The 19,269-nt window shown below is 35.6% G+C and overlaps 1 protein-coding gene across 1 annotated transcript in view; it reads right to left on the bottom strand.

Moving 5' to 3' along the window:
- LOC6052027 (ankyrin repeat domain-containing protein 11) overlaps nucleotides 1-19,023 on the bottom strand; it is an 86,968-nt gene extending 67,945 nt beyond the window's left edge. Inside the window, exons 1-4 of the mRNA XM_038260227.1 lie at nucleotides 18,978-19,023; nucleotides 18,341-18,494; nucleotides 18,069-18,272; nucleotides 17,548-17,805 (exon numbers count right to left, since the gene is read on the bottom strand). Of these exons, the coding sequence (XP_038116155.1) occupies nucleotides 17,548-17,805; nucleotides 18,069-18,272; nucleotides 18,341-18,494; nucleotides 18,978-18,998 (637 nt within the window). The 5' untranslated portion in view covers nucleotides 18,999-19,023. The remainder of the gene's footprint in view (nucleotides 1-17,547; nucleotides 17,806-18,068; nucleotides 18,273-18,340; nucleotides 18,495-18,977) is intronic.
- Between the last annotated feature and the right edge of the window lie 246 nt (nucleotides 19,024-19,269).

The following is a 19,269-nucleotide window of genomic DNA, read 5'->3' as shown; positions in this document are numbered from 1 at the left end:
GACACCGCATGAGACCGTTGAATCCACAGCATCTCCTTCAAGCATCACGGGAAGTGGGGGAATTGTGTTAGTAGGGGAAGGAAAGGGAAGGTCAGGATTCATCTTGGTATGACCAGAATGTGAACTGTGAACCATAATCGTTGCCTTCTGAGCTACGACGCTATGAGAAGGACTTATCATTCGCGTATTTTTTTACTTTTTACCGCCGGCGTGCCATCCGAGCAACGATGCTTTGGGATGGGCTTTCAACACGAAATGAAATTTGAATTAACGCATTATTCGGTAACGTACAATTTAAAATAGATCCGTCGTCGTGCCATCCGAGCCACGATGCTAAGGGATGGGCTTTCAAAACAAAATTAAATTTTTAGCAACGTTTTATTCGTTATCATGTAAACCTCAAATAGTGCTGATACACCGAACTGTTTCAATCGATTTAATGAAATTCTTCGCGCATGACTTCTTTGCAACAAACTTCCCCACGAATTTACCCAGTCCAGACCGCGAACAACCGGCTCAACAACAGAAAGAAAATATATACACGACGACGCGAAGCCTTCTATCAATAAATTCAAGAATTTTCTATCACTTTCTCGCGGATTCTCGCGCGTCGATTCTTCAACCGATCCCCCCGACGAACACCACTCGACTGAGGGCCAAACTCCCAAGGCCACCACGCGACACTTTTTCAATGAATTCCAGAATCTTCTATCACTTTCTCGCGGATTCTCGCGCGTCGATTCTTCAACCGATCTCCCCGACGAACACCACGCGACTGAGGGCCAAACTCCCAAGGCCACCACGCGACACTTTTTTAATGAATTCCAGAATCTTCTATCACTTTCTCGCGGTTTCTCGCGCGTCGATTCTTCAACCGATCCCCCCGACGAACACCACTCGACTGAGGGCCAAACTCCCAAGGCCACCACGCGACACTTTTTCAATGAATTCCAGAATCTTCTATCACTTTCTCGCGGATTCTCGCGCGTCGATTCTTCAACCGATCTCCCCGACGAACACCACGCGACTGAGGGCCAAACTCCCAAGGCCACCACGCGACACTTTTTCAATGAATTCCAGAATCTTCTATCACTTTCTCGCGGTTTCTCGCGCGTCGATTCTTCAACCGATCTCCCCGACGAACACCACGCGACTGAGGGCCAAACTCCCAAGGCCACCACGCGACACTTTTTCAATGAATTCCAGAATCTTCTATCACTTTCTCGCGGTTTCTCGCGCGTCGATTCTTCAACCGATCCCCCCGACGAACACCACTCGACTGAGGGCCAAACTCCCAAGGCCACCACGCGACACTTTTTTAATGAATTCCAGAATCTTCTATCACTTTCTCGCGGATTCTCGCGCGTCGATTCTTCAACCGATCTCCCCGACGAACACCACGCCTTTTTAAATTTTGCCACTATTGGCATAGTAAAAAAACTCCCGGGTCCCGGGAATTCCCGGGAAATGGCCAAATTCAACTCTCGATTCCCGGGAAATTGAAAATCTCGAGAATCGTCACCCTCTAGTCGCTTTTGATCGTTAAAGTTAGTGAAAAATAAACTTTTAAACAAAAACGTCTTCTTCAAATCGCTAATAGCTCGTCAGGGTTAACTCAAATCGTTTTGCGGCGGCCTTTGACAAAGTTGTGTGTCATAAAATTTTACATAAGAATCTCTCACTTGACAATGACCCGACACATTAAACGCAACCCTTAAATTTCAAACGATTTGGTTTAAAATTGGCACAGTCACTTAATTTTATCTAAAGAAAGCCGGGGGGTAACTCTTAAGTTTTCCAAAGTTTTCAATTTTTCTTGTCACCCTAATGGACAATCAATTAATTTCAACACACTGCCCCTGATCGCATAAATGACCTATATGCATTTTCATCGCATTTAAGGGGGTTAGGGGGTCTAAATATTTTTGCGTTACGTGATAAAAAAACGCTCCCTATTTTTTTTTAAATTTTGTTTAAGATTTTATTTTCATATGTCTTTGATACTAGATTTTAATTTGGAATTTTGCTTAAATCAGCTAAAAAAACTAAAAATGAATGTGACAAAAACCGCATTTGTGGGTCACAGAAAAGTGTGGATCAATATAAATTTTGCCGCCGAGTTAGGAAAAAAAAATCTTTTGGGAAAAATACAAATTCAACTCGATAATTGTTGACTTCAGATTTCAATGTAAAATAAAATTTCCGTTCGGAAAGTAGATTTTTTGATAAATGACACCGTTTTAAAGATATAGCTACATTATGTTTAAAATTTTAACTTAAAAATGCCGGCTGTTGGATTTAAAAAAATAGTGTCCACAATTGATCAAGCCTAAGCATTTTTACGAAAAGTTCAGAAAATTTACAATAAAATTGCGAATAAAAGAAAAGAAACAAGAAAATTTATGTTTTAAAGTATCATCAATCTAAGAAGCTAATGATCGTATTTTCAATGTTAAAAAAATGAAAAGTTTGTGAAATGTTCTGATCTTTAAAATAAATGTTCTTAAATTTTGGAACGTCAACCATTCAATATTGAGCAATTCTCTACGAAATCGGTATTCTTTTTATAAAATTTTAACTTTTGTATTTTTTAATTCGACTGAAACTTTTTGGTACCTTCGGTATGCTCAAAGAAGCCATTTTGCATCATTAGTTTGTCCATATAATTTTCCATACAAATTTGGCAGCTGTCCATACAAAAACGTGTGAAAATTAATGATTTTTTATTTAACTTTTTGTCACTAAAACTTGATTAGCAAAAAACACTATTTTAATTATTTTTTTCATTTTTTGATATGTTTTAGAGGATATCAAATGCCAACTTTTCAGAAATTTCCAGGTTGTGCAAAAAATCTTTGACCGAGTTATGAATTTTTCAATCAATACTAAGTTTTTCAAAAAATCGAAAAATTGGTCGCAAAAATTTTTCAACTACATTTTTCGATGTAAAATCTTATTTGCAATCAAAAAGTACTTTAGGTGAAATTTTGATAAGAGGCACCGTTTTCAAGTTAAGGCCGTTTTAAAATAACTTTTTTGAAAATAGTCGCAGTTTTCATTTTTTTTTTTAATTTAGTGCATATGTTTGCTCACATTTGAAAAAAAAGTTTTTAAATCAAGATTAATATTTCAAAAGGGCCACATATTCAATATGACGTCATTTTAAAAAAATAGTCTTAGATTAAAAATTTTGAAAATATTTTTTTCGAAAAGATCGGAAAATTTCACGAATGTTTCATATTTTAACATTGAAAATCGAACCATTAGCTGCTGAGATATCGACATTAGAAAACGGTGGGTTGTTTGGGTGAGACTTAGAAAACATCAATTTTCCTGTTTTTAAACACTTGCATGGCAATATCTCAGCAACTAAGGCAAAATAAAAGAGAATTTTCTAAGTTTTTCAAAAATATTTTTTTCAAAGGTGGGCAAACATGTGTGCACTGATTTTAAAAAAATGAAAAACTGCGAATATTTTCAAAAAAGTTGACTTCAGATTTCAATGTAAAATGGCTTTAACTTGAAAACGGTGCACTTTCTCAAAATTTCACTTAGTACTTTTTGATTGCAAATTTGATTTTACATCGAAAAATGAAGTTGACAAATTTTTGCGACCAATAATTCGTTTTTTTTAATCAGTATTGATTTTAAAATTTAAAACTCGGTCAAGGATTTTTTGCACAACCTGGAAATTTCTGAAAAGTTGGCATTTGATGTCCTCTAAAACATATCAAAAAATGAAAAAAATGATTAAAATAGTGTTTTTTTGGAAATCAAGTTTTAGTGACAAAAAGTTAAATAAAAAATCATCAAATTACTGTTAAAAATTAATATTTTTAAAACCATAAACATCCGAGATTGGTATCTTTTTGCAACAACCTCAACACCCATACTTCCATATGTCAACAGTTATGAAATGCCTATGGAATTAACTCTTTCTTTCGCAGTTTTTCTAATAGTTTCACAATTTTTCTACAACAAACTTTATTCAACGTAAAATGTTGTCCTGTAGGCCTATATTACGGCACGATACGACCTCTAGAACGAACCGAGTATAATTTACAAATACAAACTTCTACATAAGGCTTAAAAAAATTGGACAAAAAAGCACTTGGGGTTAAATAAACCACAGGCATAATTCCACCCAAAATGACTCAATAAATCAATCCTCAATCTCTCTAATTGACTCAAAAAGCACCCACCCACCCACATTGAAATCAGTCCAACGAAGTCAACTTTATTGAACCCTGCCAACTTCTGCCATCAATTTCGATGACATTAATCAAAATGATTTTTTTTTTTAGTTTTGCTACGAAGAGGTGGTCAAAATACACAACGCCCAATACGTCGATATGTGTGAAATGGACTTCCACAATTTCTACAAAATCATGCCCCCCAGCTTTTTAAAATTTAAATATTCACCCGATCTTTAAATGGGTGGTGATGGTGCTGAGTGAAAGAGAAACTGGTAAACGTTTGATTGACCACGTCGACTTCATTTGGTCAAAACATTTGCCAATAGTGGCCCGACTCGAGAAGATCTATCGCTTTTGGCTTGCGTGCGTGCGCCGGACAATAAATCTCCCGTTTCGTTGAAGAGAGAGAGAAAAAAAGAGAAAGAACGTTCCTCCTCAATCTAAAGGGTGTAATGCGTCATCGTCTTGCGCGCGGCATAAATTCAACGCAGACCGCGGACGCAGATATGATGAGAGTGAGGTGATCAACCTTTTGCCGTTAGAGTGCGCGCGCTTCGCATGTAATTCAGCGGGATCAACTAAACACAGCGGCAACGCGATTTGAATCCCACCATGCTCACACATCACACTACAGTACACGAATTGTTGGTTGGCACATCAGCAGCAGCAAGGGAGGTCCCGCCCCGGTAGGCAGGCTTTGGTGTGACCAAAGTGGGCATGGGCGTTGGTGAGAAGTGGTCTCCTAACAAATTTAAAAATGAAGTCACCACTGCGAATTTGAATTAGTCCCAGATAAACTCCTTACTCAAATAGGGGAAAATTATTTTTTTTTTGGCAGGTTATGGATCAATGAATGCTAACTCCGTCTAATTTTATATATTTTTTTATTATTTAAGCAAATTTAAAAAAAAATTGATGGATTCTATCATAAGTGCAGATATGCCAACATTAGGTGTTCGATTGAATTACATGCTGGTCCTCTATATCAAAATTCTAAATTCAAGAAAACATCCGGATGTTTAGCCGGAGTTGCAACACCGTAATTGACTAGTACCTTCAAGAGCTTCATGAACACCAGATGAAAATGTTTAGCCAATTATCGTCACTTTGCAATTTTCATGCTAATCCATACCGGCGCCGGCTACGACTAGTGGTAAGATCATAAGGAATTGGATAGGAATGTTAGTATGAAAGTTGTATTGAGTACTCAGTCCAGACTCGATTATCCGATTATCCGAAGGCCTTGGATAATTCTCACTTCGGATAATCGAACCTTCGGTAAATCGAATAAAAAAAAAGTTTTTCGTTGTCTGGCAAAAATGTCAGAGGTTGGTTTGAGCACAAACTTAAACTTTTTTTTTAAATCTGTTTTCAAGACATTAAAATATACATTTTCAACTATTAACAAAATAAATTTGAAGACATTTGGTTGTATCTTCGCCGAGATACAGCTATATGAAGTAAGCATTTTCAAAAAACGGGTGCCACGATATCTCAACACTGCATTGACCAAATCGGCTCAAAATTTTTAGCGAAGACTCGTTAAACCGGTCCTGTGTGCATGACAAAGGCCGATTTTCAAAAGATTTATTTTTAAAAAGGATAAACATATTTTTATGTTTTTCATATTAAAAATCGAAAGTTTTCGATTTTTGTATTTTTTTAAAATGCAAAATTTCAAAATTGGGCTTCGTCATGCACACGGGATATGTCTTGCGAGTCTTCACCCCAAATTTCAGCCAGTTTGGTCCATCCCATCTCGAGATATCGTGGCACCCGTAAATCAACTCTGTGTTCAGAGAAAAACGCTCGCAAAGTTTGACAATTCGCTTTGCGCATGGCAAAATTTTCAGCTGAAATCGTCTGTTACTTACTTAAATCATAAAATATCTTCATGAAACTTTCAGAAGTGATTGAAAATCATCGTTTAAGGTGATTTAATAAATTTTCTGAAATATGAAATTCAGTGATTCTTTACATGTATGTAACCCCTTAAATAGGACGCCTAAATTACGCTAAAATTTTATGTTTTATATTTATATAATTTTTTTATTTATAATTTTTATTTAAGACAGCGGTCATTATGTCGGTGACGAAATATTGAAAAAAAAATGCATTTTTATATGTATTAGGCAATCAACTAAGCCAACTTGACTAAAATGGGGTCGCAGAACTCGAATTTGATGTTAAAACAAGGAAAGAAAAAAAAAACGAGAAAAATGTTTTTTGCTCGTGATTAGATTATCCGAAGTCCCATGCAAACCTTCGGATAATCGAGTCTTCGGATAATGGTGTCTGGACTGTATTCAGTTTTTTAAATATCAAAATTTTAAAATTGAGTGCTGTTTAGGTGACACTTTGAAATCTTCAGTTTTATTAAATATTATCGAAAAGATCCATCTTAAATTTTTTTTGACAAGACTAAAGAAAATTTTCAGAGCTTTTCGAAAAAAAATGACCTTGTGCACTCGTTTTTAAAAATATAAATATTAATTTTGTTTTTGTTAAATTGAAAATTAAGAGGCAATAATTCTAAAATCGAAAACTTTTCCAAAAAAAAAACTAAGGTGAAATACTTTTTGGTTGATTTAATATCAAAAAATAAAATTTAAAAACGTTCTAGGTAGAAAATTTAATTTTTCCTTCAAGTTGACGACAAAATGTTCTTTTATTAGGTTTTACGCCATCTCGGCGAGGTTAGAATTTTGACATTTCTAATATGGGTAATTCTCTACCAACTCACACGAAATCGGGAAAAGTTGCCCCGACCCCTCTTCGATTTGCGTGAAACTTTGTCCTAAGGGGTAACTTTTGTCCCTGATCACGAATCCGAGGTCCGTTTTTTGATATCACGTGACGGAGGGGCGGTACGACCCCTTCCATTTTTGAACATGCGAAAAAAGAGGTGTTTTTCAATAATTTGCAGCCTGAAACGGTGATGATATAGAAATTTGGTGTCAAAGGGACTTTTATGTAAAATTAGACGCCCGATTTGATGGCGTACTCAAAATTCCGAAAAAATGTATTATTCATCGAAAAAAACACTAAAAAAGTTTTAAAAATTCTCCCATTTTCCGTTAAGCGACTGTAAAAAATTTTGAAACATGTCATTTTATGGGAAATTTAATGTTCTTTTCGAATCTACATTGACCCAGAAGGGTAATTTTTTCATTTAGAACAAAATTTTTCATTTTAAAATTTCATGTTTTTTTCTAACTTTGCAGGGTTATTTTTTAGAGTGTAACAATGTTCTACAAAGTTGTAGAGCAGACAATTACAAAAATTTTGATATTTAGACATAAGGGGTTTGCTTATAAACATCACGAGTTATCGCGATTTTACGAAAAAAAGTACATTAAATTTCCCATAAAATGACATGTTCCAAAATTTTTTACAGTCGAGTAACGGACAATAGGAGAATTTTAAAAACTTTTTTAGCGTTTTTTCGATGAAAAATACGTTTTTTCGGAATTTTGAGTACGCCATCAAATCGGGCGTCTAATTTTACATAAAAGTCCCTTTGACACCAAATTTCTATCTCATCACCGTTTCAGGCTGCAAATAATTGAAAAAAACCTCTTTTTTCACATGTTCAAAAATGGAAGAGGTCGTACCGCCCCTCCGTCACGAGATATCAAAAAACGGACCTCGGATTCGTGATCAAGGACAAAAGTTACCCCTTAGGACAAAGTTTCACGCAAATCGAAGAGGGGTCGGGGCAACTGCTGTGTGAGTTGGCGGAGAATTACCCATATACAGTCCAGACTCGAAGCCTCGATTACCCGAAGTTCGATTTTTCGAAGGTTTGTATGGGACTTCGAATAATCGAATCACGAAAAAAATCGTATTTTTTATATTTTCTTGTTTTCAACATAAAATTTGAGTTCTACGACCCCATTTTGGTCAAATTTGAGTTGTTGGTTTTCTTTTAAAAAATAAAATTATTTTTCAATATTGCATCGCCGCCATTTTGGCCGCCATCTTGGATTTAAAAATTCTAAATAATTTTAGCGTAGTTTAGGGGTCATACCTATGCTCAACAATTAAAAATTAGACAACGAATTTTTTTTTTCGTGATTCGATTATTCGAAGTGATTTTTTTCCGAGGCCTTCGGATAATCGAGTCTGGACTGTCATGCTCCAATACTTAATTTCTCGATTTTGAGAATTGATTTTTTCCGTGTAGTATTGAAACATTTTTAAAGAATAAGTATTTTTTACAATGCTCTATGTGGAATTATCAAGTATTTGTAATCAAATATCACAAATTCTCGTTTTTCGAGGATTTTGACAAATAAAATGCATTTTTGTTGCTCAAATAAATAATTCAGAATAAAATTTCCAAAACAGTTCCAAAATTCCTTAATAAAAATCAAACATCAAACCCAATTGTCTGAAAACTCATGAGTTAAGCTTTCAAAAAATAAAATTTAAAATAGATTTTTAAGTGTTGATTGAATTTTGATTGAAAGTTCAATTGAAAAAATACGACAAAAAAAAAACAAAAATCGCATATGTCAAAAAAAGATAGAGTGAAACCCATCATTATCCCAATATTTTCTACACCACTGGAAATTGTACTAGCGCTTCAAAGATTGCGATTCTGGAAGTGTGATGTGTACGCGCTGCTTTCGTGCTAATGTACGAGAAAACAAAAAATAAAATAAAAATAAACTGACCATAAAAAAGGAAGAGAAGAAACAAAACACCAAAGTAAAAGTAACAAAGCCAGAAAGGAAACAACACAAGCAAAATAATCAGCAAAAGCGAGAAAATGTCCGCCAACATTGCCCGAGTCCAGTCGGTGTAATGACAAATGAAACAACAACAACAAGAGGTACAGTGGAGACGACATCGGCATCTCCAAGTAACAACAGTTGAGAGGAGAAAAAAAATCACGAAAGAACTAGCAACGCAGTGGCAGAGCACATTAATCTTCTCGATAACCTTTACATCGAGTCATTTAAATTATTTATTATATTCCTACTGTCCCAGAGTGGCTCAGGCCAGCGAATGAAGAGAGAATGAAGCTCCTCTTTTTTTCCTGATTCGAGAAGGAGAATTACGCGATGAACATAAGAGCTATCATCACAACGAACGAACCAACCGAAGGTAATGAAACTTACTCACTCACTCTCGGAATGTAACTTCTGAGATGAATAGCTTTGGGCATCCATTACACACATGCAAACACAGCACACGCGAGTGCGAAAAAATAAAAAAATACGAGGAGAAACTCGAAACTGAGGGACGCGGTGTATCGTTTCAATTAGACGTAATTATCACCGCACATCTTCTCAATTAGACCACCCTAATGCAGATGGAGGCACTCTCGGTGTCGGTGAGACGAGAGACTTATTTAAGATTCTTGACAGTCAAATTGGCACTACAACAAAGACACAACGGTGATGAACAATAATAAGGAAGTGAACATGCATTACAATATTCTATAATATTTTATGGTACAGGATTCCAAAAAATAACATCTTGTGAAAACCATTTGAAAAAATAAGCGAAAAATCGTATCAATACTTAGAGCTTCCGAAAAAATGGGCTTACTAAACAGCGACGTGAACATTAAGTGAACTTTCTAAATTTTGTTCTACATACTGGACGTCCTTTGTCAGTAGGTTCTTCCCCTCGGCAAACATTGATAAACTTACTGATATTAGAGCAATTCTCTACGAAATCGGTCTTTGCTCTTCAATTTTAATTTTTGTATTTTTTAATCCGGCTGAAACTTTTTTGGTGCTTTCGGTATGCCCAAAGAAGCCATTTTGCATCATTAGTTTGTCCATATAATTTTCCATACAAATTTGACAGCTGTCCATACAAAAATGATACGTGAAAATTCAAAAATCTGTATCTTTTGAAGGAATTTTTTATCGATTTGGTGTCTTCGGCAAAGTTGTACGTATGGATACGGACTACACTGGAAAAAAATGGTACAAGGTAAAAAAAAAATTGGTGATTTTTTTATTTAACTTTTTATCACTAAAACTTGATTTGCAAAAAAATACTATTTTTAATTTTTTTTATTTTTTGATATGTTTTAGAGGACATAAAAAGCCAACTTTTCAGAAATTTCCCGGTTGTGCAAAAAATCATTGACCGAGTTATGAATTTTTTAATCAATACTATTTTTTTCAAAAAATCGAAATTTTGGTCGCAAAAATTTTTTAACTTCATTTTTTGATGTAAAATTGAATTTGCAATCAAAAAGTACTTCAGTGAAATTTTAATAAAGTGCACCGTTTTCAAGTTATAGCCATTTTTATGTATTTTTTTTCAAAATAGTCGCAGTTTTTAATTTTTTTTAATTAGTGCACATGTTTGCCCACTTTTGAAAAAAAATATTTTTGAAAAGCTGAGAAAATTCTCTATATTTTGCTTTATCGAACTTTGTTGATACGACCTTTAGTTGCTGAGATATTGCAATGCAAAGGTTTAAAAACAGGAAATTTGATGTTTTCTAAGTCTCACACAAAAAGCCCACCATTTTTCAATGTCGATATCTCAGCAACTAATAGTCCGATTTTCAATGTTAAAATATGAAACATTTTGTGAAAAATATTTTGAAAATTTTTAAACCAAGACTAACATTTTAAAAGGTCGAAATATAGAATGTTTGGTCTTTTTAAAAAGTAAGTCTTGATTTTAAAATTTTGAAAATATTGTTTTCGAAAAGATCGGAAAATTTCACAAATGTTTCATATATTAACATTGAAAATCGGACCATTAGTTGCTGAGATATCGACATTGAAAAATGGTGGGCTGTTTGTGTGAGACTTGAAAAACATCAAATTTCCTGTTTTTAAACCTTTGCATTGCAATATCTCAGCAACTAAGGGTCGTATCAACAAAGTCCGATAAAGCAAAATATAGAGAATTTTCTCAGCTTTTCAAAAATATTTTTTTTCAAAAGTGGGCAAACATGTGCACTTATTTAAACAAATGAAAAACTGCCACTATTTTAAAAAAGTAACATAAAAATGGCTATAATTTGAAAACGGTGCACTGCCGTTCTACGCATAATTGTCCCATGTTCAAAAAAGTGGAACTGAGAAAAACGCGATTGAAATTTTTCGATCGATTTCTGTGTTTCTACGCATAATTGTCCCGTGGGATCCTATTCGCCCTATGTGTCCCTAATCGCGCCAGTTAGCAATTTATCACCCTTATTTGTAATTATCTTGATATACAACTGGTAAACAAGACATAATGCTTAGTAAAACTGATGATTCCGTGTTAGAAAATACTTGGTGGGACAATTATGCGTAGAAGTCCAACGATGGGACAAACAGACTTGGTGTTGTTTTTAATGAGTTTGCGAACAAAGTACCAGATTTTATGTTTTTTTCTTAAAGTACACATCAGACTAAACTCAAAAATAGCATAAAGTCAAATTCGTCCAAAACTGACATGGGACAATTATGCGTAGAACGGCAGTGCACTTTATCAAAATTTCACTAAAGTACTTTTTGATTGCAAATTCAATTTTACATCAAAAAATGAAGATGAAAATTTTTGCGACAAAAATTTCGATTTTTTGAAAAAAATAGTATTGATTAAAAAATTCATAACTCGGTCAATGATTTTTTGCACAAACTGGAAATTTCTGAAAAGTTGGCTTTTTATGTCCTCTAAAACATATCAAAAAATAAAAAAAATTAAAAATAGTGTTTTTTTGCAAATCAAGTTTTAGTGATAAAAAGTTAAATAAAAAAACCACCAAATTTTTTTTACCGTGTACCATCTTTTTCCAGTGTAGTCCGTATCCATACGTACAACTTTGCCGAAGACACCAAATCGATCAAAAAATTCCTTCAAAGGATACAGATTTTTGAATTTTCATACATCATTTTTGTATGAACAGCTGCCAAATTTGTATGGAAAATTATATGGACAAACTAATGATGCAAAATGGCTTCTTTGGGCATACCAAAGGCACCAAAAAAGTTTCAGTCGGATTAAAAAATACAAAAAAAATCGAATGACCGAAATCCTAGAGAACTGCTCTATTATATAAATAACCAGTTTGGTTTTCACAATCTGCCTGTTCACATCCCCATACTGATTTATTCTAAACATCACAGTTTTTCTGTTGCTGCTGTTGATGATGCTAAATTTAAAAGTCATTCGCCCGTCATAACTGCTTGCAAATAATAACCTCTATTCCAGTTTCGGGGCTGGTTTCTCCTCGAGCCGAGCGACTCTATCTATGCAAATTCTGGCAAACATTAATGAGCGTAATAACTCAAAGCTTTTGCTGAAGGCGCAAAGAAGACATATAAAACAATAGCTGTTAGCTCGAACGTGAATGGAACTTTCGTCGGAGGGAAAAGAGCTAAACAGTGCAAAGAAATGCAGAAAGCTTTTGATGTTAGGAGATGAACTTTCATGATTCTTTCTTGTCTGAAAAAAAAGTTATTTTTGTTTGATCGACAGGTTTTAAATATTATAGGAATTGTTTGAATGTTTAAAATAAGTTTTTTTTTCTGCAAACTGGAGCGAATCTTTAAGTCAACAGTAAAAAAAAGTTTAATTTCGGAACGTTGAAAATAATTCTTGAATTTGCCTTTTTTCTCGATCTAATCTAAAATAATAATTAAAATTACACATAAACAGATGTAAATTTACACTATTTTATATGTAATACAAAAAAACCCTATGTCAAAGGAAGCCATTTTTCATAACAAGTTTTTTCATAGAGGCTCCATATAAACACAGACGTGTGATATAAATTTGCGGGCTGGTCATACAAATGGGCATTAGGGTGTAATATGGTATGGACAAAAATAAAGTTGTCCAAATTTAGCGAGCACAGCAATTTTTCAGTTCCTTTTGAGGTCCTAAACATATCCCCAAAATTTGGGAACGATTGGTTTAGTCCTCACTTTGCGCAAAGCGATTCAATTTTCCATATAAATTTGTATGGGAAACCCCATTTTTTTTTGATTTTGATATTTATAAAATCCACGTTTCGCGCTGTACTAAAACCGGATTCATATTCGGATGCTCTGGAATGTCCTCTACAACTTTCCCGAAGAGAGTATGGTGCTAGCTTGCCCCTAAAAAAAGATACAGCGTGTTCAAAACTCGTCTAAAACGTGGTTTTTGCGAGTTAAGAATTTTCGAATCAACAATATTTTTTTCAAAAAATCGAAATATTAGTCGCAAACATTTTTCAACTTCATTTTTCGATATAAAATCAAATTTGCAATCAAAAAGTACTTCAGTGAAATTTTGATAAAGTGCACCGTTTTCAAGTTATAGCCATTTTTTGGTAACTTTTTTGAAAATAGTCGCAGTTTACCATTTTTTTAAATAAGTGCACATGTTTGCCCACTTTTGAAAAAAAAAAAATAAAATTGAAAAGCTGAGAAAATTATCTATATTTTGCTTTTTTGAACTTTGTTGATACGAACCTAAGTTGCTGAGATATTGCCATGCAAAGGTTTAAAAACAGGAAAATTGATGTTTTCTAAGTCCCACCCAAACAACACACAATTTTCTAATGTCGATATCTCAGCAACTAATGGTCCGATTTTCAATGTTAAAATATGAAATTTTCCGATCTTTCTGAAAACAATACTTTAAAAATTTTCAAATCAAGACTAACATTTCAAAAGGGCCAAACATGCAATATTACGCCTTTTTGAAATGTTAGTCTTGGTTTAAAAATTATTTGAAAATATTTTTTACGAAAAAAGAGAAATTTCACGAATGTTTCATATTTTAACATTGAAAATCGGACAATTAGTTGCTGAGATATCGACATTAGAAAATGGAGTGTTGTTTGGGTGGGACTTAGAAAACTTTTAAAAAATATTTTTTTCAAAAGTGGGCAAACATAAGCAAAAGCATAAGCATAAGCATAGGTGCCCACCCGCAGTTGCTACTCCGTTATTGACCAGGACCTCCAGAAGTTACATCCACGAGCCGTGGAAGATAAGTGGGAGCTATCTTTCCTCGCTTCGCAACTTCTCAAAGGCCCCTATCATGCTGATCAATACCGGCGCCGGCCACGACCAGTGGTAGGGTCACGGGGAAGTGGATGGGAATGTTAGTCCGATACTTGAGTGATAGAGACCGCCCAATCGACTGCATCTCCGACAAAGTATCACATGAGTTTTGAGGGGGTTAGTAGATGGGTATGAGGTCAGGATTCACGAGTGGCAGTGATGTGACCATGAGCATTTTGTTTATCGGTTGAAAATTTTAAATCTTAGGCAACCGGCTGCGGAAAGATAGATAATTGATCATTTAAAAAGTTTTTTTTATCGAACGCGTGCCAGCCGAGCAGTAGTGCTATGGGCTGGACTTATCAGTATATTTTTACAATTTAGATAACGCGAGCAAATTTCAAAAATAGTAAATAAATGATGCTTTACTCTTCATAAAATCGATCGATGCCGGTTGGAATAAATTTTTACGATCATTTACGATGAAAATTATCGCGAAAAGAACAGGACTGCGCGTCCCCTGAAGCACTGCACTTATGATGTCCAATAAGTTATAATAACCAATCACCCCATGCACACAAACAGCGACATAAAAGAAATGAAAATGAGCATGCAAAAACAAGACAGCGCGTCCGCGTGGTCAGCGCACTAATGATGCCATTATTTAATTATAATAACCACTCACCCAAGCACACAAACAGCGACATAAAAGAAATGAAAATGAGCATGCAAAAACAAGACAGCGCGTCCGCGTGGTCAGCGCACTAATCATTTCAAAAGTGGGCAAACATGTGCACTAATTTTAAATCATGAAAATTTTCGACTATTTTCAAAAAGTCACCTAAAAATGGATTTAACTTGAAAACGGTGCACTTTATCAAAATTTCACTGAGGTACTTTTTGATTGAAAATTTGATTTTACATCGAAAAATGAAATTAAAAAGTTTTTGCGACCAATTTTTCGATTTTTGAAAAAATCAGTATTGATTCAAAAATTAATAACTCGCTCAAAGATTTTTAGCACAACCTGGAAATTTCTGAAAAGTTGGCATTTGATGTCCTCTAAAACATATCAAAAAATAAAAGTGTGTGAAGTCATTATTTTGTTACAAATATGTACTCCTCGAGAGATCCAAAGTTTGTTTCATCCGTATGAAAAAAGTGTTCCGAATTTGTGGATTTGGAGGGTCGAAGTTTTTCTTCAAAAATTTGATAGAAAAGTTAAAATTTGCAGTTGTTTGATACAGCATTCGAAAGATTGCAAGAAAAGCTTTCAAATGAAGGTAAAAGGGAATCATTAAGTTCGACTATCGATTTTCTATGATTATTTGAACATTGGCCGATCTGTAAACTGTTCCGAATATGAGGGATGACTGTATACGAGAAACGTAGTGCAGGCTTGCCACACGTACAGATATTTTTGGCACAGACCAAACACTCAATCAAGTATAACTTTAAAGAAAAACATTTTTATCAAAAACTAAACAAGTAAAAAGATGCAAAAAATGTTTATCTTTTTTAGTGCAGTTTACAAAAACTACTCAAGTGTATTTTAACTGTAAAAATAATTAGTTTGAGTGTTTGGTATGTGCCAAAAATATCTGTACATGTGGCAACGCTGACGTAGTGTTTCATCGGCTTTGATCGGTCAGTTTTCACAGCGGCGAAGTTGGTCGTGCGGATTAGCGCGGACTTAGTAAGCTAGTTGTTACTATCACCGGTTTGATATTTTTTTCCTAGCGTCTGCCAGATGGAAATTTCCACATTATTAGAGGTGAATTTTTTTCTGACATAAAAGGTGTTCCCCTTTTTTACATGGAATTTTACCATGATTTTTTTACGGTGTATTTTCTAATCTTCAAATCCTTGAATTTTTAAATATTTAAATTTAAAAATCTTATTTAAAAAGAAGGAGTAATGTAATGTTTTCGTAAAAAAATCACCCTTCTTTTATTAATCCCTAATGCTATAAAAAAGGAATTCATAGAGATAAGACATAGTTTGCGTAAAAATCACCCTTTAGTAATCTTCAAATCTTTACAAATAAAAGGGAAATGTTGGGGAAATGCATCCGATATTTAAATTATATTTGTCTTCAATTTCTTTTAGCTAATTAGATTAAACTTTAAGATGTTCTATCTCAGCAACCAGCTGTTCGATCAACAAAGTCAAAAAAGAAAATTGTAGAAACTTACTCGGGATTTAGAAAATATTCTTCCTTATTATTTTTTTTTTTGCAAAAAAATTCCACCGTAAAATGCCTTAATCTTGAAAACGACGCACTTTACAAAAAATAAGTGAAGTCATTTTTGATTTCCAATTCCTTGACGGGCTCGGATTTAAGAATTCGCCAAAAATCCATTTTCACCATTTTTTAACATCTTCAAAAAACATTTTAAGAAAGAACTTTCAATATTTAGAAAATTGAAGGTTTGGAGTTTTACTTGTTTTATGTGAGCCAATTACGGCGTGGCTGGTGCAAAAAAAAAAAAATAATAATTATAAATCGAGATACCCCATTGGAGATTAATACGTAGAAATTGTGTATTACCGGCCTGTTATAACAAATATTTTGTTAAGATCGAACCAACTTTAATACCAAGTCAATTAAAAACCGGTACAAAAAAAAACCTTTTTTACGCAATTTTCACCGATAGAATATTTATACAGATCCTGATTCAGGCTTGTACAACACAATTTTCTACGTATACATCTCCGATGGTGTATCTCCGAACGAGTACTGTACATGTAATTCCGGTTTTACTGGAATGGCACCCCAGGAAACAGGCAAGAACAGGAACCGGACATTATTTTCGTTGTAATGCTCGTAAATTAATTTTTGACTATTTTGTTTTGTGTCATTCTATGAATAATTGTTACATATTTATAGAAAACTTTATGTGACATAGGACAAACACACTTAGAACGGCAGTGTAATGGGTTTTAGTAAAACTTAAAATAGTTCGGAGTGTTAAAAAGGCTCTAAATTTTATGTTCTGTCTGTCAAAACATAATAAGACTCAAACCCTAACATGGATATCAATCAATGGGAAAAGAGCTTTTACATTCTCAATTCATGGGCTTCAGGAAAACACGCAAATATTTTTTTAGAAAATCATAGTTTTTCTTGAAATTGCAAATTTGGCGGGAATTGGATTTAGCGTACAAGTTGATTTTGCATGCAATATTGAATTTTTAAGTTCAACGTGGATCACAAAATTAACCTTTCTTGCAAAAGAAAGGTAAACTAGAAACTTTCCCCATCAATCTCCCTAGATCAAAATCGTCAAAAACCGAAAGATCTACGAGTCATCAAGTCGAAGCTTAAACGCCAGCGCTTTTACGCAATGCATAAGTATCATGTGAAAAGAATAATCCCCACTCACCTCGCGCTTGCAGCAGGTAGTTGTACACGGCCGGTGCGGCCACATCGCACGGCTGTTTGCCCTTCTGGTTCTTGAAGGTCGGGTCGGCGCCCCGCTCGATCAGCATCTTGCACAGCTTCAGCTGGCCCACGATGGCGGCGTCGTGCAGCGGGGTGTCGTTCTCGAGTCCGGTCGCGTTGATGTTGGCACCGGCCTTGATCAACGCCAGCGCCACATTGTAGTGGCCGTGGTTGCATGCCTCGTGCAGCGGGGTCCACCCTGGGGAGCGGACGGGTTCACAGTGGTTGGTAATTTCGTTTTTCAGCCATCCCGATCAAATCTCAACTCTGGAGCAACATTTGAAAAGAACGGTACGACATTGCTCTTACGGCCTTTCATTACACGCGTTAAAATGGGACGAAATGTTGCTCCAGAACTGTTTGATATGATACGAAAGGAGCTGGTAACGTTTTCTGGTTGATCTTATCAGTAATATACGCTTGTCTCAAAGGTTAACCAATGTATGTCTAGTGACCACTCACCAGCAAAATCCGTCACATTCGGGTTTGAGCCCTGCTCGAGCAGCTTTTTGACCGTTTCCTGGTCACCCTTTTTCGAGGACAAATGCAGTGCCGTTTCGCCACGCTCATTGATTCGGTCCCGGCGCGAGTGAGGTCCTCCACCACCACCCGTCGTGCCGGTTCCACCTGCTCCGATACCACTTCCAGACGATCCGGGACTCATTTCTAAAAGAGAACAATTCAAAACAAACTTGACCTTCTGTTCCATGATGAATGTAAACAAACGAACTCACCTCCTTCGGCGCCGGTCGACGAGGTCATTTGCATCAGCAGGGCCATTTGCTGTCGCTCGGACATGGGCGCCGTTACGGCAGGCCGCCCCGAACTGCCCGATCCCGGGCCAGTAATTCCGCGTGGTCTTGATTGCGAAGGCATTCCGCTTACATCCTTTCGGAAGCGGATCACGCGTTCCGGATCAAAGTGAAGAAAATAATCAAGGAAAACGGATTAGAACCAACTCCAGCCTAGGTTCCTCTAGCGACAACACTTGTACTCCTTGCAAGACGGCCCAATCCGGACCGATTCCGGGTGAGTTTCTCGGTCGGAAAGCCGAAAAAATACAGAAAAATAAACGCGAAACGTCAAACCCGTCCAAACACGCCGAAAGGCCACCACCAGGCCGCCGAGGGACAACCCACTGGCCGCACAAACACACGCACACACTGACAGAATAGAGCCGAGAAGCTGTTCTTTTCGCTGCTTGCAGACGGAAAAAATAACACGCAATTTCTGGCCCAGCCGAAGCGGGGACGTTCGGTGCACTGCAACCAGGGCCTGGGAGGCCGGTTCCGGCGACGGGATTCACCGGAAGAAATCGGATTGGACCGCCGGAACAGGGCAAAATATGGTTCACAATCGGGAACGGCTTACTTTCTTGGGGAAGTTGTTCATCGCAAGGGTGACAGACTGTGACAGATCGGATGGCAGGGGTGCCAGTTTAAATTTTTGTTTGACTTTTACATTTTGAATTTTTTTTAAATAAATATTTACCTTAATGACCCATTCAAATTGTTTTGCTTGAATACATAAAAATTAAAATTTAATGTTCAGAAAAAAGATTAAATTTTAATCTATAAATAAAACATGTTCAGAGTTTTTTTTTAAATGGTCATTAGGCTGGTACAAATATTTTTAAAAGTTTTTGTCACCCCCCCCCTTCGAA

This window comes from Culex quinquefasciatus, chromosome 3, assembly GCF_015732765.1.
Source record: "Culex quinquefasciatus strain JHB chromosome 3, VPISU_Cqui_1.0_pri_paternal, whole genome shotgun sequence".
Lineage (NCBI taxonomy): Eukaryota > Metazoa > Arthropoda > Insecta > Diptera > Culicidae > Culex > Culex quinquefasciatus.
The sequence above is the reverse complement of the archived record's forward strand: the minus strand, read 5'-3'. Positions and strand labels throughout refer to the sequence as shown.